At 42.7% G+C, this 27,589-nt stretch overlaps 2 protein-coding genes across 2 annotated transcripts in view; one reads left to right on the plus strand and one right to left on the minus strand.

Moving 5' to 3' along the window:
• Positions 1-283: 283 nt before the first annotated feature.
• ATP6V1E1 (ATPase H+ transporting V1 subunit E1) lies at positions 284-11,309 on the minus strand. Its single transcript, XM_084206330.1, has 9 exons — positions 11,134-11,309; positions 7,663-7,728; positions 6,662-6,771; positions 6,127-6,193; positions 4,270-4,359; positions 2,907-2,975; positions 2,423-2,517; positions 1,480-1,567; positions 284-896 (listed from the first exon to the last, which is right to left on the minus strand). Exons 1-9 carry the CDS (start codon positions 11,164-11,166, stop codon positions 834-836), a joined length of 681 nt encoding a protein of 226 aa, XP_084062456.1. The 5' UTR covers positions 11,167-11,309; the 3' UTR covers positions 284-833.
• Positions 11,310-12,527: 1,218 nt separating this feature from the next.
• Positions 12,528-27,589, plus strand: part of BCL2L13 (BCL2 like 13) — a 37,417-nt gene continuing 22,355 nt past the window's right edge. The window contains exons 1-4 of the mRNA XM_084206526.1: positions 12,528-12,650; positions 18,853-19,019; positions 25,252-25,362; positions 26,285-26,441. Coding sequence (XP_084062652.1) covers positions 18,890-19,019; positions 25,252-25,362; positions 26,285-26,441 — 398 coding nt within the window. The 5' untranslated portion in view covers positions 12,528-12,650; positions 18,853-18,889. The remainder of the gene's footprint in view (positions 12,651-18,852; positions 19,020-25,251; positions 25,363-26,284; positions 26,442-27,589) is intronic.

A 27,589-nucleotide genomic window follows, 5' to 3' on the forward strand; every position in this document is an offset into this window, starting at 1 on the left:
TAAGCAGCACAGTTGTGTTACTGTAGTTCTCTCCTGTGACAGAAGATAAAGGGAGCAGAACTACTGACCCATTTTTCAGGGAGAATGATGCTCCAGAACCCTACTCAAAAGCCTTGCCTGCAATCCAACATTATTCCTGCAAATAGCTTGACACTACTCCTTGCTCTTGAATTCCAGCTTCACAGAACAGCTCATCCACACAGCTCAGGTAGGAAGTCCTTGCACAAGCAATCCCACTTTTCAAAGGCTGCTGCCAAAGCCCCAGAGAGAAGTGACAAGGTACTCCATACACACAAGCATTTTTATTTTAATAAATAGAGTTTTACAGGCTCAGGCTTTTTTTTCTTTTAATCACATATACAGAACAGGAAATGCCTGACCAAGTAACATAAATTGAACTACTAACCTTGGGAAGGAATACATGCCCTCTAGAACACTGAAGACCATAACTGAAAGGGGATTTGACATCAGCAGCATAGTAATTTACTTCACAGATCAGATAACTTGAGAGACATGGCCAAAGCAAAGAGAGTGACCCTAAATGCACCACTTGTCTTTAGAGAGTCACAACAGTGTAAGGAAAGCCAAGAGCCCAAGTGCCTCCATTTCCTAGTGCCACTTCTGAATGAATATGTATGTCTTCACATCCTTTGAGCAATGCATTCTAACCACAAGTAGAGAGGCTAAGCACAGCAGGTATGCAAAATTATTCGATTGAAGAACAGATACTGGATGACACAGTAATGTTAAATTTCAAGATTTTAAATTAGCAGATGCTTTTGCATCCCCTTCAGTATGGCAGTGGAACAGATCCCACCTTCTCTCATAGAGGTTTAGTCCAAAAACTTCCTGTTGGCATTAGCACCAAAGAGAGCCACTCTGATTTCTGGCATCATCTGTAGAGAAAGAACACATCAGTTATGTGAAATGGGCAATAAAACTGCTGTAGGTTCTTCCTGCAGGCACTGTGGGATAGTTAGGTTGGCTTCAAAATTAACAAGTCAGTTCATCTGAGCTTGCTGAATTCTCTCCCTGATCACACATTGCCTGCTATTCTATAGACTGAAAGCACTGCCTGTACTGTAGCATAAGAAAGAGATGCCAGAGCTAGGGTTTTCTGCACTTGGGTGTAATAGGTCTCAGCCAAAGTTTTTACTCAAGCTAGCTTCAGTAATTCAAGTTAGCCTCAGCATTTCAGCATCTTGATTGCAGTGCAGTCATAACCAAGGCTTTCAGTATCATAATTTATAGAGTTTTATGCTTAATTCAAAAGGAGTCATTCTGGGGAAAGCCATGTTCTTTTGCTGCACAAACAACAGGTAATTTGCTTCTTTCCATTCAAAAATAACTTCCTTCTTGTCATTCCCAATGAAATCTGATGCCATGCACTATTGTGACACTTTGGAAACACAAGGATTTCATTACAAGAACAAACTATTTAATTGTATTCTGTTTACCCAGGTTGTTGGAGAAACTCACCTGCTGGGCTACAAGGTCCAGCCGACTTTCCAGGGTATTGGAAACTTTAATTTTACCATCACTGTTGTAGATTTCAACACCTCCAGCACTGAAGATGGACAACAACAAAAAAAAAAAAGAAATAATTCAGTGAAATCCACAAGTCAGGGTCAGAATGTGGCAAACATATCCCAAATCAGCATTTACAGACAAGTCAGATACATAGCTAACATTTCTCTTTTTTGGAAAAAAAGCCTTTTTGCTAATGTCTTAATAGGAATGAGCACAAAGAGATCCAGTGAAGCAGCAGCACAAAGCATCTTTGGAGTTATCAGGGACCACATGTATGTGCAAGGACCCTCATTAGCATGTTTTACATGGAAGTGGAGCTTTGCAATTTGTCCCTTCAAAACAGCTTCTGACTCTGTGTTATTAAGACAGCTGTCACATCTTGGGAAGTGAGGAAAAGAGCTACAAGCACTGTTTGTTGGCCCATACATAAAGATGGCAGAATATACAGCTTTGTCTATGGAACCTCTATGATACCATATGGAAACAGAGCCTTGCAGACAGAACAGACATAAACCCCATCAAGTGATTATCCTGCAGCACTTCAAGACTCAGTTTGCTTCATCTTGAGACAGAAAGCATGGCTACATCCATCTTCTCTCTCCTTAAAACACCAGTGGTTCAGTTCCTATGCACAGTTAATCTCTGCTCCAGTACTGTGAATCAGGCTGGAGATTGCACAAAACTTTCCCTCACATTTTTGGTGGAGACAGTGCTTGTCTGCAGAAAACTGCAGTGTGTGTGTCTGATAAACTCAAAGAAGTGCCAGGTCCACAAGAACAGCAGCAGCCACTCTGAGGATATTCCATACTTATTTTCTGACACTAATGTGAGCTGTGGCCTGAAAAGTTGCATTGAGTTGGTGCCCTGTACAAAACAATCCCATTTTCCTTACATATCTTCTGGCAGGAAGCTGTCTTGGTCAATATGAACATCCACATCCCTCTTTATGGCATTTTTGTAGATGGGAATGCTCTTCTGTACAGCAGTCTAGGACACAAGATAAAACTCCAGTTAGCACTGACAAATGCTACTGCAGCATCTGGGTTTGATCATTCAATCACTTGTACTAATAGAAAAAAGGGATTGAGACCACTTTTTTTTTTTTTTTAATTAAGCAAATGCATTTCAGTTTGGCTCTTCAGCCAAACCCAGTTATTATTCTTATACTGTAGCCATGTCTAAAGTTTCCAAGGTAATATGCAAGCAGGTAAATGACCCCCAACTTTGGAAGCACATTGTAGCTGCAACAAAAGTGCAATCAATAAGCAAAGCTTGTTTCCATATCACACAGAGAGGGGAATCTGAGCAGCAAATCCATGCAGTCAGGTCTCAGCCTCTGTGTGCAGGGCACTGTCAAAATATTCCAGGTGTCTCACCTTGACCATGGGGAGATCCTGCTTCCTGCACCGAACAACTAATCTGGGCTCAAGCAGCTGGTAGAACCCCTGCAAGGAAGAACCATTTCAGTTTCAGGAGCTCAATGTTTTCTTTGTCACAATTATTTAACCCAAAGAAAGGAAAGAAGCTGATCAATTTGAAACTCAAGCCCCAACAACATCAGCCTCATTTATTTAGATCTTTGCTCATGAGTTCACCTCATGCAGCCATTCTGAGAGGACAGCACCAATGTTTGGGGAAGAGCCCAAATATGGATGATGCTTTTGGAACTCAAGTGCAACTAAACATATGGAATCTCAGGACTGTGGAGGCCAGTTACACATAGGATCCCTGCACATATAAGGATCACTGCTATCTAAGTAGACAGAGCATACAACCAAGGCCTTGAAGACATGCAGCAGTCTCAGATGCTTGTTCTAAAAACTCCTGCCTTGCAGTTCCTGTGGTAATAACTCAGGCTAGAACTGAATAAAATAACTTTAGTTCCAGTTTGAAGGGATCTACAATCATCATCTGGTCCAGCTGTGAGCACACATCCCTCACTGAATCTAACATAACAAGCCAAGAGAAGTGTGGCCAATTTGCAAGAACAAGAAGGGTTTTTTCTGATGTACAGCAACACCAGACCTGAGTGTGAGAAAGACACAACACCCAGGTGGAGGCACAAGCTGGTAGAGACACTACTGAGAAAACTCTGCCATCAGGTGGGACAGGAGAGCTCGTGGATGGCTCTGGGAGCTCACAGCAACAGGACCAGTCTGTGCCAGAAGGAGGCACCAGAGCTCACAGCACTGACCTGGCCAACACTTACGGGACTTTCAGCTGTTCATTTCTGGGGCTTCAGGATGCTCTTCTCTAGACAAGCAAAGCTCTGGTTTCTGCTTTCTGTGCCTGCTTCTGTCACAGGCTCATTCCATACTACAGTAAATTTGTCAAGGCTTATTAGGTCTCAAATCTGGAAAGGTTTTCAAAGCAGATGGGTATTGACTGCCTTGTGGGCTTGGAGGAACAGCCTCTGACAAAGGAGCACTTGATCCAACTCATCACTACAGGAGCTTCATGTGTGCACCCTAAAACGAGTGTGTGCACATCTGCAATTATTCTTACAATGGACCTGCTGCTGGTATCCCAGGTTCTACACCTCAAAGTAAGCCACAACCTTGTCTGCTCAGAACCCAAGTCTCAAAGATATTGAAGTGATGTTTAAAACTCAAGGATCACCCAGATAAGCATTTGATCCAGACTCCAATACAACTGTAACTTTCAGAGGGCTGTTTCTGGCAAAAGAAACCTAGGGGGCTAGGGCAACAGTGATCTATTTTTTACAATTTAAATATTTACCTGTAGAACTAGTCCATCCAGTAGTGTCTGGTACCTGGCAGTATCCTTCACCACCTTGGCAAGTCTCTGCTTGGCCTCATTCAGCAAATCCTACATTCAGAAGAAATCAGATCAGCAGAGCCCATCTGTTTGGCATTTGGTTTCATGCCTACCAACTTTCTGTACTTCCATTATAGCTCTCACACCCTGCCAACACGTAAATGTACACTCCAGCTGGTGTTCATCCAAGCTAGACCTCCATCTCTGTGCATGGCACACCATCCCTGCCCAACGCTTCCCTTCCTCCTGCCCTGGGCTGACCTCGTTACAACCTGACAATAATTACTTTTGTGTGAAAAAGGGAGAGCTCAGGAGTAAAAGGATGGTACTTGAAATGTTAACTTAGATAAATTAGATATGTAGTAAATAATTGCTTCGTGTAAAATAATAAGTTGTTCAAATAAATGTTTACAGCTTTATGGTTGAGCAAAGAAATCCAATCTATTTTTCCATCAAATAATATTAAAGTTAGGTATTCTTTAATTGTAAGTAAATGCAAATCAAAATTTTAAAAAGAGAGCTTATTTTTAATTTTTAAGTAGTTCTTTTGATTATCTTCACTCAGCAAATCAGCATTGGGATTGAATTTTTAAGAAATTTTTAAAGAATCAACTCAAAGCTCCTAAAATGGAACCATCAGAAATACTTCAGACAGAGAAAGAGAAACTCTCTCCTGTCCTATCTCATGGTGTTTAGAAAAAGAGTGCACAGTAACACAATCAGTATGAAGATATAAAACTATCACAGTTTACTGTCATGGCCAAACCTAGTTATTCTGTCCTCCCTAGAGAAACACTGCCTTTCTGGAACTGCTCACCTCTCATGAAAGAAGCCAAAGATCTGATAAGGAAAGAAAGAGTGAGCAGCATGTGACTTTAAATGTCTTAAAATGAGGAAGACTGTTTAGAATCACTCAGAAGCATGAGGTTGAGTCAGCAGATAAATGAGGAAGAGATTACCCAGCAGAGACTAACACAACAGAGTTAGCCCTTGAGCAATCCACGTTCCTCCTCTCTGGGAATACAATCTAAAGTTTGAAACTCATTTTAAAGAATCAATAAACTGGTGATTTTCTTTTGCTAACTCTTCTTTTTCATGGTAGCATCAACCTGAACATTTATCCCATCTCTTATTTTTGACTTCCACGGGCCTCTCAGCTTTTCCAACAGCTCAACAGCCCCATCTAGCAGAACATGGAACACCCAGACTATCTCTGAGGTGGGAGAGCACAGCAAAGCTGCTGGCTGAGCAGAATGGGGACACACTGCCCGTGGTGACAGATAAACACAGGAAAGCCAAACTAGCTTGCTCTGATAATGATTACTCACCCTCTGTGTCAATACACACAGTGGTCACCAGAACAAGAAGCAAAACCTTTCATGGCCTATGGGCCATTGAAGGACACAAAAAATCCCAGTTAGTGGTGTTTTATGCCTCCTTGCTTATGCCATGCTGGGCTTTTCACATAAACGTTGCTTCAGGCAAACAGAATTTCCAAGTTCTACCAACTGTGCAAGAGAGAGTTGCTGCTGTTTAAAGAAACAAGCTACTGTGCAAATGACAGATACAACACTGCCTGCAATGTTCCTGGCAGACCAATGTACTTCCCTAAAACAGCAGGTAATGGAAACTGTGAAAATAAGGAGATAGCAAAGCTGGACTAAATCCTCAAGGCCCTTTCAGAGCAGCTTGGAAAGCCATTTCTGTATGTTGAAGCAAATATCACTCAATCAAAAATCATATTTTCTGTAGAGAACAGTTCCATTTCCTAACTCATGGCAGAAATAGAGACTGTGTGTTTACTTCAGAGATACTCACTGCAATAAGGTCATCCCTTGCCTTGAGGACCTTCAGCCTTGCTTGATTCATCAGGTTGGACATCTGACTGCAAGTTGCATGATAAAGTTGAATCAACCCATCAGCCTTTGACAGAAGAACTGTAACATTTAACTACACACTTTGCATTTAAAGGTAACAATTCTACAACACTTAAAGTCTGTTCACCTGTCTGAATCTGTTTCTGGACTTGCACAAAAGATTAAACTGCAGAACCCCTTTCTTGGTGAAGACCCAGCCAAACTAAACCCGACATGATAATTTGTCCCAAGGTAACAGACCAAGGTAAAGTTCTAGATGTTAACTACATAAAGAAATATGAAGGATTCTTTCATCACACTGTTATACCACTGCAGCCCAGCTTTGATCATCTCTCCCCAGAAAGAAAACAGGAACTCATAATTAGAACTAAATATGTTGTCTACAGTTTCAGTGTTTGCAAGGTCAGAAGAATTTTTTATAAAATTAACAACAAAATGAAACCTCTGAAGTCAGCTGTCTAGCCCAAGCAACTTACATTTTCTTTTGCTGTTCAATTTGCTTCTCCTTCTTTTCATAATACTCCATGATTTTCAGCCTCTGTGTCTGAACAAGGCGACCCTTCTCAATGTTGAATTCTTCTTCTGCCTACAGTAAAAATTAAATAACTGAAGTGGAAATTGATTCCTTGGGCTGAAAAAAACAGAACCAACATGTAACAGAGCACATTCACAGACAGGATAGGATGATACAATTTATGGTTCCATATAAAAACCCTTCACCTCTTTAAGTAATTCTTACACAAGGAGGGTGACAGCACAGCTTTTAAATTTTTTTGTAAAGCCTCACTAGACAGGATGCAAAAACATGTGGATAATTGTCCTACTTATATCTCAGAATCCAATCTCAACTTCTAAATTCTGTTTGCAGATCTTCAGGAATACATGCTTTAGTACTGATTAAATATTTGTGTGAACCTAAATGTTTAAGGGAGATTAAATATTATCAGCAACATGTATGCTGAGTCCAATACCAACAAGGCATTTCACTAGTGGTATAATGCAGCTTCTTGGGGCTGAAAGGCACCATTAATCCTTCTTCAGTAAACATCTATACTCTAACACCAGGTTAATATTAAACCCAGTCTCTTGTGGCTTGACCTAAGTGAAGAATTCTGCAAGTAATTCAACTCCTGCCTTAAATACTAATTTAGTGGGAGAAGGTGTTCTACTCAATTCAATTGAGTCACATTACCTCTCAGCCCTCCTGATTGCTAAAAAAAAGGGTGAACTTTGATATTTATATATTTATATTCAAGAACCACCAAAACATGGATGAAAACCAGCTCTGAGTCATTTTCATTTGTCAAAAGCTAAGAAATGCTATCTTTGTTTGGTACAATTTTTGCTGTGTAGTAACTAAACAGAAACCAGCTGTAGCTTACAAAAGTTTCTAGTTCTCTCTGACTGCAACTTTCAGAGCAGGATGTGGGAGGCAGTTTTCCTTTTGCACTTACTGACAGTGAACTTTCATTTTTACCTTTGCATCTATTTCTTCAGCCTTTTCATTGGCTTCCTGCTCGATGAAAGCCATCATGTGCTTGATCTGTAACAACAGACAGGAAAGAAAATGTTTTCTGTAGGAAAGGACATTGACCAGAGGAAGTAGGTGTTTATATCTACTCATCTGTAGATCCTCCATATCCATTTACTATTTCATATAATATTGTTTTGCAAGGAAATTTCATGGAGCATACACAAGAGTCAGTTAATCTTGACCTATATTACAAGAAAACTATTTTCCCCAATAATTCTATATAATGCTCTTTCACTAGCTGCCACTAGAAGAATGCACTTCAGGTATGTAACCATAAAAAAACCCAAAACAAACCAACCAACCCCAAAGTAAATTTGTATAAATGCAAGGCTGGGTATTTTTGTTCTTCATTAACGAGCCCAACTTTTTCACCCCTGGGATTATGAAATAAACCTCCCAGACTTCAAAAATGCTCACATAGCAAAATGAGTCTGTTTGTTATGACATTTCCATGAAACAAAGATTACATAGATGGCATCTGAATGAACCTGGGCCTTCCACAGCTGAACAGTGAAGCAAAGCAAAGTGTCACTGACCACTCTGGTCAGATCTGTACAGCCACAAGTTCCTTTGAACACCAGAGACCCTTCTCTTGGAAAACTGTAATAAATTCTGTAAATTTATTACAGAATAATAAATAATAAATTCTATAAGGTCACTTTGGAGGGGCTGGGGAAGGAGACAGCAGCAGCAATGCTCTGTGACACAGACCACATCAAGAATGTCACATGCTGCTTCAGAGCCCCACAGGAACCAAGAAGTTCTACTTGAAAAACATTTCTGAAGCCACCTCAAAGCACTACAAAGCCCAGGTCCAGCAGCTGAAAGAGCAGGAAAGCAATCAGACCAAGTTCTGTTCATCCATCACATGCCTCTCTGTGACCAGACCTCAGTTCAGGTTCGCATTTGGGGCAGACTGGAAGGACTCATTCCCAACCAAACTGCAACTGGGGTGAGGTACAGACACTTCCATGGCCAGATGGAGCAGACCCTAAAACCTACTGACTTTTTGCTTGCACTTAGTGATGAGACACATTTTGCAGAAAATCCAGTTTGAATAAACTCACACAAATAACTCTATTTACAGAATCTCACGTTAAAATTAAATGTTTTAAGGAGATTAAAAAGGTGCCAAGGTGAAAAGTGAGCCAATGTGCAGCACCAAGCCCATAGAGATGAAAAAACAGAAGTGAAGAAACAAGTGGAAGACTTTAAACACATGTTAGCACAGTGGAAGAAGTGAACAGTAACATCTACATCCTCAATATCCAGTCAGCAGGTTTTCCTTTAATTTGTGTCTGCAAAGACTCTCAAGTGCTTGTGTATCTACTCTGCAGTTCAGAAAGGACAAGAGAGGCATTTAAAACAAGGATATTATTTTGCTGAATAGCCTATTGTTGAAGAAGACTTGAGAACTTAGCAGCAGCAGCCTTTATGTTACTGAGTCACTTCCTCCAGTGTAGTTGGGTTTCTGAATTTTGGAAAAGAACTTTAAACAGTTCTGGGTGTTCAGGAAACAGCCACTGTGTAAAGAAAAGGAATGAGATAGAAGCAAGCTAATATGGAATGCACTTATCCTAAACTGGTAAGACTGAACAGTGTCACTTCCTTCAAAAGCTGCTGTACTGAAATCCCCTTTTCTAGAAATGAAGAGAGATCCAAAGGGAGATTTTCACATCTATAAATAGGACTAGTTTTAATAACAGTGACAAAAATGTATTTTGAAGTGAGACACTTACTTTAAAGCAGTATTTCTGATAGAAAGGAAGAAGGGGCTTTCCTGTCAGGAGCAGTGTGATTATCCTTTCCAAGGGAAATTGTAGATGTTAGATGGACTTTAGATGTGACCAAATGTAATAATATATTGAACACCTTTGACAGAACAACAAAGCAAGTCTGACAGTGGGGAAAAGTCTCAATCAGAGATGATTTTCAGAGTGACAATCATTGGAAGTGTGGTGGCAAGGAGTTAAGAGGACCTGCTGGCAAGTTCATGCCAGACTGATCCACACGCAGGACTGGCAGCCATCAGCACTGTCCAGTCAACAGGATCATCCTGGGCTCAGGAGTGTAAAGCACTGACAGGAGTGCTGCAGATGTGAAATGCTATCAGCATTACATGTTTGATACATCACCAGAGCCTGAACTGCCCTTTGAAGTCCAGGTCCATTCTGGCTGAGCACGACCACCCTAATGACAGCTTTATTTTTATTATCTTCATGGAAGAGGCAGGAAAAACCCCCTGAGCTTTGCAGATAAAAGGAATACAATGTAATGCTACAATTCTCCTTTTGGAGAAAGACAACAACCTACCAATTTTACTTTCATTGTGATGTTTCCTTGCCAAGAGACTATGTTTACTGAATGAGAAAGTGAGACACAAGTACTTGTGATGCAGAGGACAAAAGGAACTCAACTGATCTGCTCATCACCTGCAAGAAACTACCCAGACCAGTGCTGACTGGATCCCCACGGCCTTTAACACCACACACCACCTCCAACCCAGATGAAAGCAGTTTTTTTAGCTGAGGGCAGTGTTTACTGTCAACAGGGACAGGGTGTCCTGCCTCTGGAGGAGTGTCCACAGCCAGACTTCAGGGCTGGAAGTTTCCATTGTGAGCCAGCCCCAGGCTGCACCACTCTGCTTAGGATGTAGACCTGAAAAGGGCATTCAGGAACACTGAGCAGCCCACCCAAATGCTGAGGTACAACTACAGGCAAGTAATACAGCTACAAGCAAAAAAGAGATGGGAAATCCTTAGGGAATGATAGAATCATTAAGGTTGGAAGAGACCTTTGGGATCACCCAGTCCAACCATCAACCATAAGCTTTAATTTACTAAACCACTTCAGATCCAGACATCTCCAAACACCTCCAGGGATGCTGATTCCACCACCTCCCTGGGCAACCTATTCCAATGCCTGACCACCCAAACAGTGAAGTATTTTTTTCTAATATGTGATGTGAATCTCCCCTGTCTCAGCTTAAGGCCGCTCTCCCTGGTTCTCCCACTGCAGGCACTGAAGAAGAGACCAGCCCTCACCTCTAAGCATCCACCCCAGCAGCCTGTAAAAACAGAGACCTCATCTAAAGCTCTGCATTTAGCCGCCCTGGGGTGCAATCAAACCCAGCAGACAGCACACAGCCCGCTCGGGAGCCCTCCCGTTACCCTCCGGAGTAACACGGCACCAAGACGCCTCAAGGAAGTTCCCCCTGGGCCCATCCATCCGGCAGGGGAAAAATCGCCTTGTCCGGAGACTCCTCTATCCAAGCCAGGATCCTTCCCCTCCACCGATGTTCCTGTCCCAGGGCAGCAGGCCCGGGCCAAGCGCTGCACCGCGGGCCCGGCCCCGCCAGCCCCGTTCTCCGCGGCCCCTCAGGGGCTCCGCTCGGGCCGGGGCTCGCGGCCCTACCTGCTTCTGCACGTCGGCATCGCTGAGCGCCATGGCGGCGGTGACAGGGACGGTGACAGGGACGGTGACGGTGTCGGTGGCAGCCGCAGGCCCAGCAGACGCGGCCGGTGCCGTCGGTGGCCGCGAGCGGAATCAGATCCGGTTCGGGTCGCGGCCGGGGCGGGGTCGCCACACGCCCCGCCCGCCGGGCATCCGGACCAATAGGAACGCGAAGAACGAGTGACGTCACACAGCCATATATGGTGGGGCGGGTGTCGCGTCACTGTCGCTGTCACTGTCGCTGTCACTGTCGCTGTCCCTGAGGCATTTAGAGGGAGTTCGGGCTGCACGCACAGCGCTGAAGCGCGGGACGAGCGCGCCTGTCGGGCCTCAAAGCAGCGCAGTGTTGGCAGCGCCCCGGGCAGCAAGGAGGAGCAGAAGGATGCAGCAAACAGCCGGGCAAGGGGAGGGCAAGGAGGGCCTGGCAGCAGTGCTGGTACTGCGGCCGTTCTTTTCTTTATGGCAAAATTCAAACAAACTTCCTAATTCATGAATTATGGCATAATTCAAACAAACTTCAAAATCAAGCAAACTTCATAATCTATAATAGTATTGGTTTGTTCTAATCGGCAAGAGGCTTCCACTTCCACTCTGCAGGAACATTTGGTGGAAAAGATAAAACCATTCCTCCACAAATCACTGTCAAATGTGGTATTCATCACATCCATGCTTCTTCCTTATTTATTTTCATTTCCTTAATTTTTTCTGTGCCTTTTTTTTTCCTGTGTGGAAAAGCTTATGATAAAATTCTGTGTGTAACTTTGCTGTCTTTTCATATCGCGTTTATAATGCTGTAAATCAGCTGGTACTTTGGGTCTGGGGAATGCTTTACTATTATTTCAGGCGCCATCTAAATGATATTAAAACCAAGTTTTAATAAAGAAAAAATAACATATAATAGCAAATTGTAATGATGCCTATTATTATAAAGTAAATATTGCTAAATAAAATAACAAATACTGTTGGAATTATATCCAGGCTGCTTCATTTCCATGTGCCCCCTGCCTTGCCGCGGGCGTTCGGTTTGGCACTCTGACCCACCGAACCCACGCCTGTAGCCACGTGAGGTCACGGCGGCGGGAGCTGCACTGCCAAGGGCTCCTTTTCCTCCGAATCCACGAGGAAAAGGGGCGAGGTTGGTACAAAACCCCTCCCCACGCTTTTCCCCGGTGGCGGAGGCTCCGTGACCACCGCGAGCCGCTCCCGCCCGGCCCCGCCCAGTTACGTGCGAGGGCGGAGCCCCCGCCTGGCCCCGCCCCCGGCGCGAGCCGTGACGCGCGGCACGCGCCGCGCCGCGCCCCGCGCGCTCCTGCCCCCGCCCCCTCCATCATGGCGGCGGCGGCAAATTAGGGCAGAGCCCGCGCACCGGGCGCGCGCCCGCCTCCCCCCCCCCCCTCCGCCCCCGGCGGGAGCGACCCGGGAGCCGCGGCCGCTCCTCCGCCTCCTCCACCTCCAGTTCCTCCCCGCGGCGCCCGCAGGTGAGGAAACGGGCGTGGGAGCGGGCGGGCCGATGATTTATTTTTGTTTATTTTGTTTATTTATTTCTTTCCCTCTCTGTCTGCGTTTACTTATTAATTTAAGGGTGGCGGGGGAGCGGGTACCGGCGGCGCGGCGCGCTCCCGCTCCCCTCCCGCGCGCGCACCCCCGTCCGTGAGTGGGGGGGGGCCGTGGGGGCGCGAGTCGGGCGCGCGCGTTTCGGCGGGGGCAGGCGCGCCCCCTGGCGGCCGGTGCCGCTCCCGCCCCCGCCGCGGCCGAAGGACGCGCGGACCCCGGGTCACCCCCACGACACCCCCGGGTCACCCCCGCGACACCCCCGGGACACCCCCGGACCCGGCGGGCAGCGATGGCGAAGGGGCCGTGCCGGGCCCCCGTCGGCGGCGGAGAGCCGGCGGCTCCCCCGCTGCAGGGGCCGCGGCAGCGCGCAGGCTGCGAGTCCCGCACGGCCCCGCCGGTGACTCATCCCGCCGCCGTGCACGCCCGCCCGGGTATAAATATCTCATTCATCGCCGTAGTAACTCAGGGGCTCACGCTGCGCTTCCGCCGGCGGCTCCGGCGCCGCTGAAACTTGGAACGGCTTTTTTCGGCTTCTCAAACCCAAACAGGCACGTTAAGACAGAAAGTGAATGGGAGCTCGGTAATAAAAGCTGTGCTTGTCATAATTTAATGTTGTGGTGAGTTGGTTTGAAACTGCAAAGGATTGAGGACCTTTGTAGTGGATAATGTGTGCAGCTTTTGCTTTTCTTCCTAGAAGAGAAATCACCCCGTTTGCCTAGAATGCTCACCTAATTGCATTTCTGTCAAAGGTCAGCTACAGCCACTGTCCAGATAAAGAACAATTTTGTTTTCCAGTATTTCTATCCATTAAGTGCCACCAGAGGATCAGTAGTGGCTGCAGTATTGATTCATTTCCAGTAGGAACTGACATGTTTGAACTGAGTAGTTCTCAGTTTATTATAAACAATCTCTTAGTCATACCCTCATACACAGTTGGAAAAGTACTCCGGAGAATTTATCTCCCAAGTTGATCACAACTGGATGCTTTGGATAGTCCTGCCTGTTATGGGAAGTGCTTTCAGAGACAAACTGCTGCAAGGTTTAACTAGCCCACACATGCAAGTCTCACCCAAAATCCCCACGTCTGGTAAGGCTGCAGAGTGCCTGAATATTTTCCATCTTGTTGATACGGGGTGTGGCTTCGTAGACCTGCAACTCCTTGAAATTGCATACGTTCGGTGAAGGGCACCGAGGCTGTAGATGCAGCTGAGCTGAGAGTGGCTGCCTGTTGCAGAGATTGATGTCAGGAAGACGACCCAAACCGTGAGCATATCGAGGTCAGGAGGCCCTAAAAATGATTTGAGCTGCAGTGCTGCCATCCTGCTGCCTCTGTGCCTGCCCTTGCTCGGCTCAGTGCGCGCTGGCCGGGGCCGTGGGTGCGTGGCAATAATTCAGCAGCAGCAGGAGGGGTTCTGCCACAGCAGCTCGCAGGGTGATGGCTTTGTGGCTGGTGAGTGAGGCCTGGGCTCTGGGTGGGGAATGCATCCAGCTCTGGAGTTATTCCATTTTGGAGTGGAAGCTGAGGGCCGTGGTGCTGCTGTTTGGAAAAAGCTCTGGCAGCGCTGATGTTTCTGAAATCCGTAGGTGATGTTGTTTGTGAAAACCAGCTGAACTGCTCTGGGCAGTAGAGCAGTGATGTTGCATTTTGGTGTTTGAATGATGCAAGTAAACACATCTTGATGCACAGTGGGGTTTTACAGATAGGGACTGAAACACAGCCTGGCCTCATGGCTGGGGATTATATTCGCTGTATTCATTGGTAGGCTTGTGCTGCCCATTATCCAATTTATAACTCTGCTGTGGATTAGGTTGTGACAGATGGGGAAATGTCAGTCCTGCTGCAACTCCTGCTCTCAGGTCGCTTGAGCAGCTCAGCCCACATGAAACAAGTGACAGCAGGGCCGGAGGAGTGACAAGCTAAGTCAGCTTCAACAGGTATAGCCTTCTATCCACCAAGGGTGCAGGAACTGGGAAAGGTGGGGTTTTTTTGTAGGGAGTAATTGGTAATAATGTTGATCTCTGTAGTTTTTTAAGGACAGTATTCCTGCAGAGATCTTGTTAAATCTGAAGCAGCCCTCTTGCCCTGGCTTTGACACTTAGGGAGTCTGTGTAACACCTTATTTCCTCTGCTCCAGTGCATCTCCTGTACAAGCTTTTCATTTTAAACACTTTCTGGACTCTCTTCCATTTTGCTCCTTTAGTGGAGAGCTCTCCTTCCTCTGATCTGGTCTCTCAAGCTGTGTGTCCTTTTTCAATCCCCCTCATTCCTGAAAAATGGCTTTTTCTGAGATATTTACAGGATCTGAGTCAATATTTCTGTGTTTGTCTTTGTAAACAAAACCAGTCATTCTCAATCCTAAACAAGTCATTCAGTTACTGTGCTGTGGGCTTCTCTCAAAGGAAGACCAGTGATTCTGAAGTGCACTTCCACTCACGACATTCTTTTATGTGAATTTGAAGATTTCTTCCATTCAAGTTCTTAAGTCTCCTTTCTCATTTCATTATAAAACTGCCTCTCAAAATATATCCACCAGGGTAATTTTTTTTAAAATCATTCTTTCCCCAGGGAAACATTAGCCACTATTTAAATAAGCAGTGGTCTCATACTCCCTCTCTCTCTGTTTTTTTTTTCCCCTCCTCACCTCAGAAGTGCTGAGCTGTAATTTTTGTGAATTAGGCCTCCCTGTTGCACTGTGCTGCTTTGGATATCATGCTTGTTTTGATCAACTTTTATTATTTCATTTTCTGCATTGATTTGGAATTACATTTTGAAGAATAATCTCTATTATATATCCAGACTTGTTCTTTGGTCCACAGCACAGTTTCTGGATGTCTCTGGACCATCTGTCAGGCTGATTTTTTTCAGGAGGGATCAGTTCAGGTTGTCTGGAAGGGCTCCCATTCACTGTGTAGGCATTGTGAGAAGCATTTTGATTTCAGGGCTGTAATCTCTACTGAACAAACCAGAACTGAAACAGGCTGGGGAGCTTTTGCTTTTTGGCCAATGGCACCTTTCCCACCTGGTGATGTCAACATGTGATGTGGAGACTGCATGTGGTCTGAAGAGCAGATCTGTTGTTAATGGATGCTAAAGTTTTCAGAGCACGTTTTTCTTTTTTTTTTTTTTCAGATCTTCTTGCTCTATAAAAATCTCAATTTTGGAAGAGGCTCAAGGGTAACTGTTGTGCAAAAGCTGTGGTTCTTCTCTGCTGTGATTTCTTAGGTTTCTGAAGCAGGATGTGTTGCCTGTGGAACACTTTGGGATGGAAGAGGCAGCATAGATCAAGTGTTGACTCCAAGTTTATTGTTTCCTTTGTATATAATTTGCTGCTTTGGTTCAAGCTGCAGCAAAGACACAACCCAACCTTTCTGGTAAAGGCTTTCAGGCATTTTAAAATACATGGAGCAAGAGGCAGGCCTGCCATAGCATGGTCTTCATCAGAGAGCACTTTTCTGTTTTCAGTACTGAATGAGTTTCAGAAACTAGAGTTTCTATAGGGAATAGCCAACTAATTTTACACCAGTTCTTTTCCTTTTACAGCTTTTAGTTTGGTGGTAAATTTTTCTTTGCCAAGCTACCTACTCCCACAGCAACCATGCCACAACACAGTTCTAGTTCTCTTTATCCTCAGTAACCAGTGTACAACTACTGTTAATCTGAATTTCCTTCTCAGGGAGGAGGGATTAGAAGTTAGCCCAGGCATCTTGATCAGCTAGACAGGCAAGTGCTTTTCTTTTGCATTATTATTATTATTATTATTATTATTATTATTATTATTATTATTATTATTATTATTATTATTAATTATTATGGCTTCATTTGCAGATTGTATTTTGGTTTTGGAACCTGATTCTTTCTTTTAGTCCCAAGGCATTTCCAGTGCAATCCATAATTCTCTTGAGAGGGTCCAATATCTCTTTCTTGTATTTAGCATTTTGCTCATCTAACTGCTTTAAACTTTAAACTTGATAAAAAAAATCATCTTCTAAATAGAACTGTGTCTCACACATTTCTAAATTATCTGACATACTTAACATTACTAAATTATCTGGCTCTTTCAGTGCCTGTTCAGTAGCTGTTTGATAGCATAATCTTCCTTGTGTGCTTTTCATTTAAACATCCATTCTGGTGGCCAAGAATAGGCCACTGCTTGTTTGGGAATGACTCTTTGAAGACCTGGAGAGCTTAACTTGAAGAGTTTGTCAGAAACCCCTGGGTAGTATTATTTGATCCATTAAGTTGACAGCATGTGGGAAGTAGTTATCCAGACTTCACCAAACAAAACCAGCTAAAACATGTTGATTAATCTCAAGCATCCTGTTAATCTCTTGCATGGCTTCTTCCCCACTTCCATGTTGTTGTTTGAGATTTTACTTTTTATTATGTTGCATTTAATTTCTCCCTACCTTAGTTTTTCCTGCAGGTCTTATTTGGATATTGGAAAAAAGCAAGAAAACAATTAGAGTGAAACAGGAAGGAGTTTTTTGGCCAGATGTTGCTGTTAGGTGTGGATTTCTGGTTTATCCTTAATAATGTCTGGGTGGGAAACCCAGGACAAACAACCATCTGTTCTTCCAATCCCTCCAATGAATGTTAATTCCAAGGAATTTACTCTGTTGACCGGATGTTTTCCAGTGCTGTTGGAACAGTAAAATTAATTCAAGGCAATTTTGGTCACTTTTTCTGTCTTACAATTTTTGAGCATCGCAGTAGCAAATCTGAGAAAGCAGAGAAAATATTCATGGGAGGCTTTGGGAAAGGGAGACTCCTCAGAACCTGCCTTTTCACCACATGTTGTGGTTAAGGAAATGTTCAGAATCTGTCAAAACATGAGACTAATGGTCTCTTTCTAACTTCCATAAAAATCCATAAGCTCTGAGCCCTGACTTACACTTCCCAGCATGGGATTTATTTTCTGTGGGGTGTACTCCAGCTGTTTTGTTCTTGTAACAGCAAGGAATTAAGAAAAGTTGTGGAAAACTGACCCTTGCCAGTTGACAATTTCCCTCCACCCTGCTGAGACTTGCTTCATCCTGGTTTTGGGCTACACTTTCAGCTTGAGGTGTAAACTCAAAATCTAATACAGAACCTCATCAAAATGAATTAAATGCCACAAATATTGGGAAAAATTAACTGTAAAACCTACTGTCATTGAAAAAGCATCAGTACATCTCTGACCAATGTGTTTAAAGGGAACCACCAAACAATGGGTGAGCATTTCAGTCAACGAAATTAAGAGCTAGACTCTTCAGAGACTAGAGGATGGCCACTCCTAAGTTTAACATTCCTGCAAATTTAACCCTTTAAAACACAGTTTCAGCTAACAGAAAGACACTTGCCTGGTCTCTAACAATTTCTGTCCTTTTCAAGTTTGTGACTTGGACTACTAAGAAGCTTGTAAAATTGAAGGTCAACCTTCTAAACACCTTTGTGGGGGCAAAAAGTGCACTTTTTTATTAGTCCACGACCCAAGGTAATTATAGACTCAGGATAATTCTAAGTCTAAATGCAACTTTTTCATGTAAATGACATAATAGACTCAATAGTCCAGATTATTTGAACGGGGAAAAAAAAGAGAAAATTGAAGTACCTTTAGTATCATAATGAAAAAAAAAAGAAGTTAAATAAATAAAAAAATTATTCTGTTTTGGGGCAATGGATAGCCCAAAAAATAAATCTCTGCAGCCATACTAACTTGACAAAAACCTGTGCTGAGGGACTGCTTGTTTGTTTTGCTTCCATGGGAGTGTGACCGTGGCAGGTCAACAATTTTTGATAATTCTGTTTTGGGGCAATGGATAGCCCAAAAAATAAATCTCTGCAGCCATACCAACTTGACAAAAACCTGTGCTGAGTGACTGCTCCTTTTGCTTCCATGGGAGTGTGACTGTGGTAGGCAGGAGTGGGAAATGCCACTGCTGGCAGCAGGCAGGAGCTGCACTGAGGCACAGCTGGGCTTACTCTGCATGGTTCTTATTAAAATAAGAATGCATAGGATATCAGGGCAAAAACCTGGATATTGCTTCAGGATTGTTACATAATTCCTTGTTACGTGTGGGTTCGTGACCTGTGTCTTGTTGCAGCCTTATAACCCAACCAACAACCCCTTTCCTGTTCCCTCACAGCCCTCCTGGCTCCCCAGAGCGCAGCACAGCCACCCCGATGGCGTCCGCTACTGCCGTGCCTGTAGGATTTCACTATGAAACCAAATACGTAGTGCTCAGCTACCTGGGCCTTCTAGCACAGGAGAAGCCACAGGAGCATCCTCCTCCTCCTCCTCCTCCAACTCAAGGTAATATTTGCATATTCATCTCTAGCCATTTCCGTGTGCAGCTGGATTTGCAATTGGTTCTTGGGGTGTTTCTGCAGGGGTGCAGAGCGCGAGCCTGATGTTCAGTGTAATGAATCTCTTGGTTTGTTCAGTGAAAAATGAATAAATTTCAATTGAAAGATGAGAGGTGCTGATGGAAACAAAGCTGTTTGTGTGTAGATTAATGTTTTAGTTTGAGCTATGCCAGGGCTGGTTGGTGTTTAGGAAGCAAGTGGTTTTAGTTGTGTTTTGAGGTTAGGATGTATATTGCCTTTGGATGGATATATATTAACCTTTGTTGAGCCAGCATGAGAATTTCAGCCCATGCTTGCTATTTTTTTGGGACACAAGTGGAAGTAAGCAGGGGTGAGGTGATGTTTACTGGCATAAACTGAGTGGTGTCTTGAGCAATCTCTTGTGCTAAATAGTTTTGCCCTATTACACTGAGGCTGCTGTTGTTGTCAGTCAGTGCTGCTACAGAGATGTGGCCTATGCTACTTATATTTATTTATTTATTTATGCAAAGTCAAGGGCTCAATGGAGTCAGATATTTCTTCCAGGACAGGTTTATGGATAAAAGAGGGTATATAAATAAATAGAAGGCAGAAAAAAAGAAGTTTGGTAGATTGTGTTTCACATAAAGCTAGGAGGTAAAACTGTTCTTTATTTGTGGTGGCAAGCACTTAAGCAATGTTGTTTGTCAGGATTGCCTGGGTGACTTGTCACTTCTAAATGATGTTTTAGTCACTACTAGTTCTGTGATTCAGAACTTATTCTGATGAAAGGAGACTTAAAAAAACCCCAAACCAAATAGAGACAGTCTTCAGAATCTTTGTTTTCTTTGAACAATCATTTAAGAATGCATATGCTGTCATTTACTGAACTTACCTGTCATGAAGTGAGAAATTCCTGAAAAGAAAAGACAGTAACAAAGTTATGGCAGAACTGCTTTTCCATTTGGTACTAAATCACATGCTGGTTATATTATATATAATTCTTTAAATTAATGTTATGTAACTCATAAATTGTAATTAATAAATACCTTTGTGTATTTGAGGTATGTTTGCCACTTCCACTTTGTCTGCCTCTGTGGTCCACAAAAGGAGAGGCACCTTAGCTGTTTCATAAAACCCTTTGTTGAAAAATGTGCTTATTTTAGCAATGATGTCTCATTCTGAACATCCCACCCATTTATAACTGGGCTGTAACTGGAAATGTATTGGGTACATATAAAGGTTCAATGTTTAAGAGTCTGCTTTGTTCTAAAAATGGAAGATTCAGAAAGGAAAATGCTAGTCTTAAAGCTTTTTAAAAATGATTTGGCTGTAGTTACCTTTGAAGTATTTCCAAATTGAGGTGAAACCTTTCATTTTCAGAATCAGTTGATTCTCATTACTGGAATCTCTAAGCTTCTAATCTGAATTACAGAGGTATATTTAAACTCTCTAAAGAGGGAGCTACAAATTCTTAAATAAAAATACTGTAGTCCCTTAAGAGGACTTTACTTCTCAGATATTGTTTAGATGTGTTGGCTTGTGTCACAGCAGTCTGTAGTTGGATTTGCTACTAAAATACTCTAAAGCATTCATACTTTACAACTTCTAAAGAGGAAATCTTCCTACATTTTCCCCACCTCATTCCCCAAACCAGACAGTGAGCACAATGTCCCCTCTCCTGGTCATGTTTCACTTTAATTAGGTCTGTCTTTCAGTGTTTTTGCTGTTTTCTGATCAAAGCCTTTGGATTAAATAATTTTGCCTTACTTTTCATTTGCCAACTTGTTTCTCACTCTTGTTTTATAATGCTTTGAATGGACTTCAGGCTGTATTGAACTAAGCAAATGCTTTATTCTTCTGCTTCAAGTTTTGTTTCATTCTTTTCTAACTCACTTTTCCTGGTGGTGTGTTTCTGCCTTCTAGGCTTCTGAGAGGTTTCTTTTGTCTGCTAGCTACATTTTAAAAATCCTTTCTCCTACTTTTGCTCACCTTGCTTGTAAGGAAGCAGCGTTTGAGCTGCACTGTGGTTATTTCAGAGTGCTGTGTGCATCCCCACTGACTATTGAGCAGTTTATATACCCAGTGTGTATCTCCTTGTTGTTTGGCACCTGGCTGATGCCTGCTTGCTGTAATCTGCAATCCCCTGGAGGGGAGCACAGCCCATAATGGATATTTCCTGCCCTGCCTAATGCACTGCTGGGAGGTGTAGCTGGGTGTTACAGTCCCCAGTGTGAGCTGAGAAACCTGGTGAGAACGAGGGATGGGAAAGCTGGGAAATGGAAATGAACTGTTGTTGTCTGGAATCCCATCTTGAGCAGGAGACTTCTGGGTTTGGTGACAGACACAGGAGGGGTAACAGCAGCACAGCATTCCTGCTTGTCAGTGTGTTTTACCATCACCAGTTGTTGATACAACACTTTGAGGGATCCCAAATTCCTTCCATTGTAGATTTTTGTAGCACTTCAAAATGCTGGTCAGGAGTCTTTCTACTCCATAGTTGAACACCATTGATTTGTGAATTGAGAGGATTCCAATAAAAAACACCTGTCTTTAATCTTATTTTGCTTTTATTTGGATATTGTGCTGACAGACCTTCCATGGGAAGCAATGAAGCAGCAATTTTGCCTTCTGCTTGTTTCCTTTCCACTTGCAGAAGAAACTCCTGTATTTTATGTTTCATTCATATGAGGCCTTGACTCTACTTTGCAGTACTTTTTCTTCATCTATTTTTCCTAGATCCAAATAAGACTGTACTCCTGGTAAGTTTTCTGAATGATATTCAGTGTAATGGGATTATCCAGAAAGACAAGTTTTAGCTTGCCCTGGTGGAGTTAAGCTCCTTGTCTGCCTGAGAGGGAGAGTGAGGGACTCCTCTAGAGGGCAGTTCAGTGCCGGATCCCAGTTCCAGCCACCTTGTGTCACCCACTGGAGAATCTTCTGCCTCTCCACTGCACGTGTACATGACATGGGAGATGAGAAAAAAGGTGCCCTAGGTGTTGGTAGGATTTCCCTTGAGTCTCCTTCTATCACAGTGTCCCAAATTTCAGTGAAGTTTTGACGCTCCAGTTAAACTAGAAGGATCTGGTGGGTCAAAACCACCCAAAAACACCCAACCAAAAAAGTGATCCTTCTCAACAGGAGTGGTACTATACTATCTCTGCCAGAACTGCCTCTGCCTCTGTTTTCCTGCATTTTGTACTAGTTTTTTTTCTGGTGTACATCTTTCTGTTTCAAAAACTGACATAAGAATAAAACTTTAAGATAGGTTGATAGGTTTCCAATTAAAACTTCTCATTGTTTGTAGGCCTATGTGCTTTGCGAGACTGATGGTTTTTGGTGGGTTTTTATTCAATGAATAGAAAATTCAGAGAACTTACATAGAAAATTACACTGCTGTGTGTCCTTTTGGGTCTCTTGGTTGGTCTTGGTTTTGTTGCAAGAAGGATGGCTTCAATTACACTAAAATCACTTCTGGCTTCAAGCAAATAAGGTTGATCTAAATCAACACCTGATGGGCCTTTGGAAATTTTTATTTTGCTGTCTTCTTTTCAGCACAGGGACTGAAGAGAGAGCCATCGATGGTATTCCAGACTCTTGAGGAAAAAACAGTCCTTAAACATTATAGTTGTGCCTCTGGGTTGGGAAAAGCCTTGCAGAGTTGGTTTAACAAAAGCCCAGAAGAGACAAACCCATTTCTTGAGCACAGGAAAGCATTCAATGCTTATTATGTCTCTTACCAACACCATTTCTGGTGTGACCATTTGCATCTTTGATAATGAAAATATATTCTCACCTAAAGTAGGCTGGTTTTGGGAAGAGCCTTGCAGAGATGGTTTACCAAAGTTCAGAAGAGACAAACCAATTTCTTGAGCACAGGAAAGCATTCAATGCTTATTATGTCTCTTACCAACACCATTTCTGGTGTGACCATTTGCATCTTTGATAATGAAAATATATTCTCACCTAAAATAAGCTGGATTTACTGTTTTCTTCTCCCTGTCTGTGACTTGGAAGTTGGATAATTGAGAAAAACATACCCCTCACTTAGGACCTTTGCTTTGTGCTGTGTTTGTTGGTAGCAGTCAATATCCAGGAGATGCAGAAAGCTGGAATGCATTCTTTATCAGGGGAATAAACAGTGCAAAGTCACTGCTCTGGGAGGGGTGGAGTTTTGATGTTTTGGCATGGCTGAATAGTCAGGTGCTCTCAGAATCAGCAGCTGCTGCAAAGTTGTGGGTGTTGGGAGATGGAAACCATTGAGTGCAGTGCTGATTATCTAAACAGCTCTTTTGTACACTGGCAGCAGTGGAATTTCTCTTCCTTCCATTTTCTGGGTGACTTCTTATCAGGTATGACAGCTTGTCATGAATGATCATTGTCACATTATTCCTGTGAGAATGGGTGCTCCTCTGTCCTTCCAGACTCAGGGAAAGCACAGGTTCACACAAGGGGTGAACTTGCACACACTTGTTGCACTTGACTCCAGAGCAGTGGTTCAGTTCTTCAAAGAAGCAGCTGAGAAGGGACTGACAGGGTATGAACCAAAAGGAGGAACAGTTTGCTCCTCTCTGGAATTTATTACTCAGAGTGGCAGAGATGCTACTTGGGAAGGGATTTAAGAAGCTAAGAAAAGTTATTCTGAACATGTGTGGTTAAGTCAAATGGAATTAAAGTGACTGGTCACAGAGATATATGAAAACATTTTATACTGACTTAAACATACATTGGTTTAGAGGGATCCCTGTGCTGAGTTTTTAAGCATTAACACATGTTCAGTGGGTTGATACTGTGGATTTTTAACATATTTTTCAATTGTAGGAGACCTTGAAAGTTTATTGTCTATTGGTTTTTTAATTACAGGAAATGCACAGTGTACTTCACTAGTGTGTAGTTAACCACACATCTGTGTGTGTTAAGTGCTTTTACAGTTTTCACACATCCTTTTATAACATTTAGTGATTATATGTGTCCATTGTGGAAGAAAAGGGAAGGCAAGACAACACTTAAAGTGAGTTCCAGCAGAGAAACAAGCCAAAGGAAACAGGCCACAAAGCTGTCATTCACAAGACCACCAAATTATGATTTAGTGCCTTCAAAACAGGAATGAAAAACGATGTGCCAGAAAGCTCCCCTGGCTGTTACAGGACTTACCTGATGATCTGGATGTGAAGTGAAAGTGATGAGGAGGAAATTGAGTCAGTTGACAGCAACATTACAGATACAAATCCTTTCCCTTTTTGTTTTCTTCTACTGAGTGAAGAATGTCTGTGGAGCAGAACATTGTCTGCATGTCTGGGTAGAACTGTAACCCTGGGTGTAGGTGCAGAAAGGGTGACAAATTCAGATGTCCTGAATACCTGGGTTTGGTTGGAAACAGTTTTGTGTCTCTTGGTACAGCATAATGACTCAGATGATTGAGAGTCTGTAACCCTGACTGATACGGCTGAAACAACTTCCGTTACCAATATCTAGAGTCAGCACCTGGAAAATATATTTGTGATCCCAAACCATGGCATGTGACTTCTGGGGATATGTAGCCATTTCAAATTCCTCAATTTCTTGGTTAAGAGAGGAGAATTGGCAACTGACTGACAACTGTGAGGTCCTTTGCCTCTAGTCTTGCTTGTGAACCCAGTGTTAAATTGTGGCCTGTGGACTCCTCCTGGCCAGGGAAATGATGCACAGTTCACGGGTTTTAGGATTCTTCATTGATGTCATGCATAGTTGCTCTGAGAATGTTGTAGATTTTGCAGGCATCAGTATAAATTTTATATTTTTCTGCTAAAAATCAGGCCTATGCCAGTCTGCTTTGTTTTGGTGTAGTTTGATAATAAATGCATTAGGTGTAATAGCTGATTGTTGATGTGCCTTGGTTTGCTTTTGGTCTTAAATTGAAGATGTTGCTTTTAAAGTTCCTGTGTATGCTGTTTGAAGCTGTACAGTTCTTCTTTTTTTCTTCTTTCTTTGTTTTTTATTTTTAAAATTTTATTTAAAGCACCAATTCTACCTTGAATAAGCCTGGAAATTTATCTGTTTCTGGGTTTGTGTAATAAAACTTTTGTACTAAGTCCTATGGAGGGATCATACTTGTTGCTGCCTGAAATCCAACTTTTTCCTCAAATTCCTTCATACTTAATATTTCAATACTGTGTACCATTATCTACCTTGTTTGAAAGATGAAATTAAAACATTTAAATGATTTCTCTGGTTTCTTTCAGGGACTCAACAACAGCTTATGGCACAACATGCTCTGGAGAAAGAGGCTTTGGAGAAGATTAAAATAGAAATCGAGGAGGAGCTAAAACGTCTTGATGAAGAAATCTTGGAAGGTGCTCTTCAGGTTTTCCAGTTTCAATCCATAATCTCTATGCACTGTAATGGTGGTTAATTTGTAACAGGTACTCCAGTTAAAGAGATTTTTGAATGCCTTGAATCTCTTTATCCTCCTCCCCCCCACAAGATTTGTACACTTTGCCTCATGGAGTAAAATAGTTAAACGTTACCATTTGGAGTGGTGGAGCCTGGCCAAAGCAAACAACTGGATGACATTTAATACTCTACTATAAATAATGAAAAGTAAGCAGCCCTTAAGCTGCTGCACTTGATGGCAGAAGTCCTCAGGAGCTAATATGTCAAGGAGTGTGGACTTAGACCATCAGATTTTTCCCCTCCACCAGGTTTATTTTTTGTGGTATGCTTTGACCTGTAGATGTGGCTTTTATAGGACTCCCAGCAAGGAATGATTTCAAACCCATCTTTGTGTGTCAAATCAGAAATCTGAAATAAAAACACTCTAGAGCTGTTTAAGTTCTTTCAGATGGAGCTTTCTTAGAAGTTTTAAACTGAGAAGGGAAAGGTTATATGAACAAATAATATTTTAAAAACGATACTCCAGTGCTGCTGCAGAGATGTCCATGTGTGGGCCAGTTTACTATGAGAAGATGCCAGAGTTGGCATCAGCTTAAAATGGGAGAACAGCTGCACATTCAGCAAACTTGCTGGTTAGGATGCAATTGTGAAACAAGAGCTGGGGTGGGGAAATGTAGCTCAAAGTCATCTCTGCCTTGTAAGCAGCACTTTCAGAATGTATTTGGACAATTTTACTATGATTTGTTCATTGCATGCTTTGACTACCGAGCTGGGATTTTTTTCATCCCTTATGTAAACTGTGTAAACTGGTGGGATAAGAAATCTGAGACTGTTGATGTTCTTCTGTGAATCTGTTTGATTTTGTGTACCTTCTTCTCTCAGCATTTACCACTACAGGGTTTGACTGCCACACTTCCCCAGTGTTCAGCCCTGCCAATCCAGAGAGCTCAATAGAAGACTGCCTGGCTCATCTGGGGGAGAAAGTGTCCCAGGAACTGAAGGAACATCTGCACAAAGCACTGCAGAGTTTGCTTAGCAAGTGAGTTTCCATTTACTTTTTCAAGGGTGCTTCCTTTTGCACTGTGACTGCTGCTGAAATGCTGAAGCTGAGACTGCATCTTGTATTGCATTTCTTTCTTTTTCAATCTTCCTTTATCTGGCTGGGTTGTTTTTTTTTTTTTTTTTTTTAGTTTTGTTTTGTAATGTAATATGCAAATACTTCTTTGTGGTATTTGCCCTTTGCAGCAATGTAAGTTCTAAAATTTGTTGCTGAATTTTTGAGGCTGCTTCAAGCAGTTTGAGTTGCTGGTGCAACTGGCAGCTGCCATTGTCAGTTCCATCAGTGCTGGGCTGTAGCCACGTTAATGTCCTTAGCCTTATGGAGTGGAGCTGAGGGTTTGTTTGTGGTCTGGCCCATGATGAGAGGAAGGGTTTCATGGAGAGGATGGTAGTTACAGACCCTGTGACCACCCTTCAGCTGCACATCTGAAGCAGATGTGGGCTCCTGGGCTAACCTTGGTGCCTTAACAGCTGTCCTGCCAGCTTAAACTTATTGTGTAAATAGCACATTGCAGTTGGCATGCTAGTACTTTAATTAATGTCTTTGCAAATTGGTACAATTGTTGTAGTAGCTTGGTTTTCTGTTATAAATGACCAGCCTGAAATTTAATGGATCTACATGAACTACTTGAGGCTTTTCTGAGTGACCTCCAAAATGCATTGGTAGAGAGCTGGAGTTGGAAGGTTCTGCTTTAGGAAGAGTTGCATAAATGCAGCCATGCATTTAAATGATTCTAGTTTGTTGATATTCTGATGTTCTAGGCTTCCTATGTTTTCTATGGGAAATATTTGCTTTCTAAATAATTTTTTGTTTATGTATGTACATACATATAGTCAGAAATGCCTGTGAAACCATGTTGCCTTTTTCTAAGGCAAACTAGAGTTACTGTTTAATCTCTTGATAATATCCTTCCTGCAGCTGTTCCTGCTCTGCTCATCCCGCTGATTGATTTAGATTTGGTTTCAAAGAATTAATGTGCCAAGGAAGTCAAGAGAATGCCCTTAAAATGACAAACCTAAATTATGTTTTCCCCGTTGTGCTTTAACTCAAGTTTTTTTTCCCCCTCTTGCTAGAGTAGTGCTATTTGATGCAATACTTACTAATTTGGCTTTTATTTTCCTGCCCTC

The sequence above is a fragment of the Fringilla coelebs genome (genome assembly GCF_963513975.1).
Source record: "Fringilla coelebs genome assembly, chromosome: 5".
Classification (NCBI taxonomy): Eukaryota; Metazoa; Chordata; class Aves; order Passeriformes; family Fringillidae; genus Fringilla; species Fringilla coelebs.

Excerpts from the sequence above, each read along its gene's own strand:
- ATP6V1E1 (XM_084206330.1), bottom strand. The coding sequence starts at position 11,166 with ATGGCGCTCAGCGATGCCGACGTGCAGAAGCAG. Across the intron at positions 6,772-7,662 it reads CTGAAGAAATAGATGCAAAG|GCAGAAGAAGAATTCAACAT; the intron begins GTAAAAATGAAA and ends TTTTTACTGTAG. Across the intron at positions 897-1,479 it reads TGGACCTTGTAGCCCAGCAG|ATGATGCCAGAAATCAGAGT; the intron begins GTGAGTTTCTCC and ends CTTTCTCTACAG.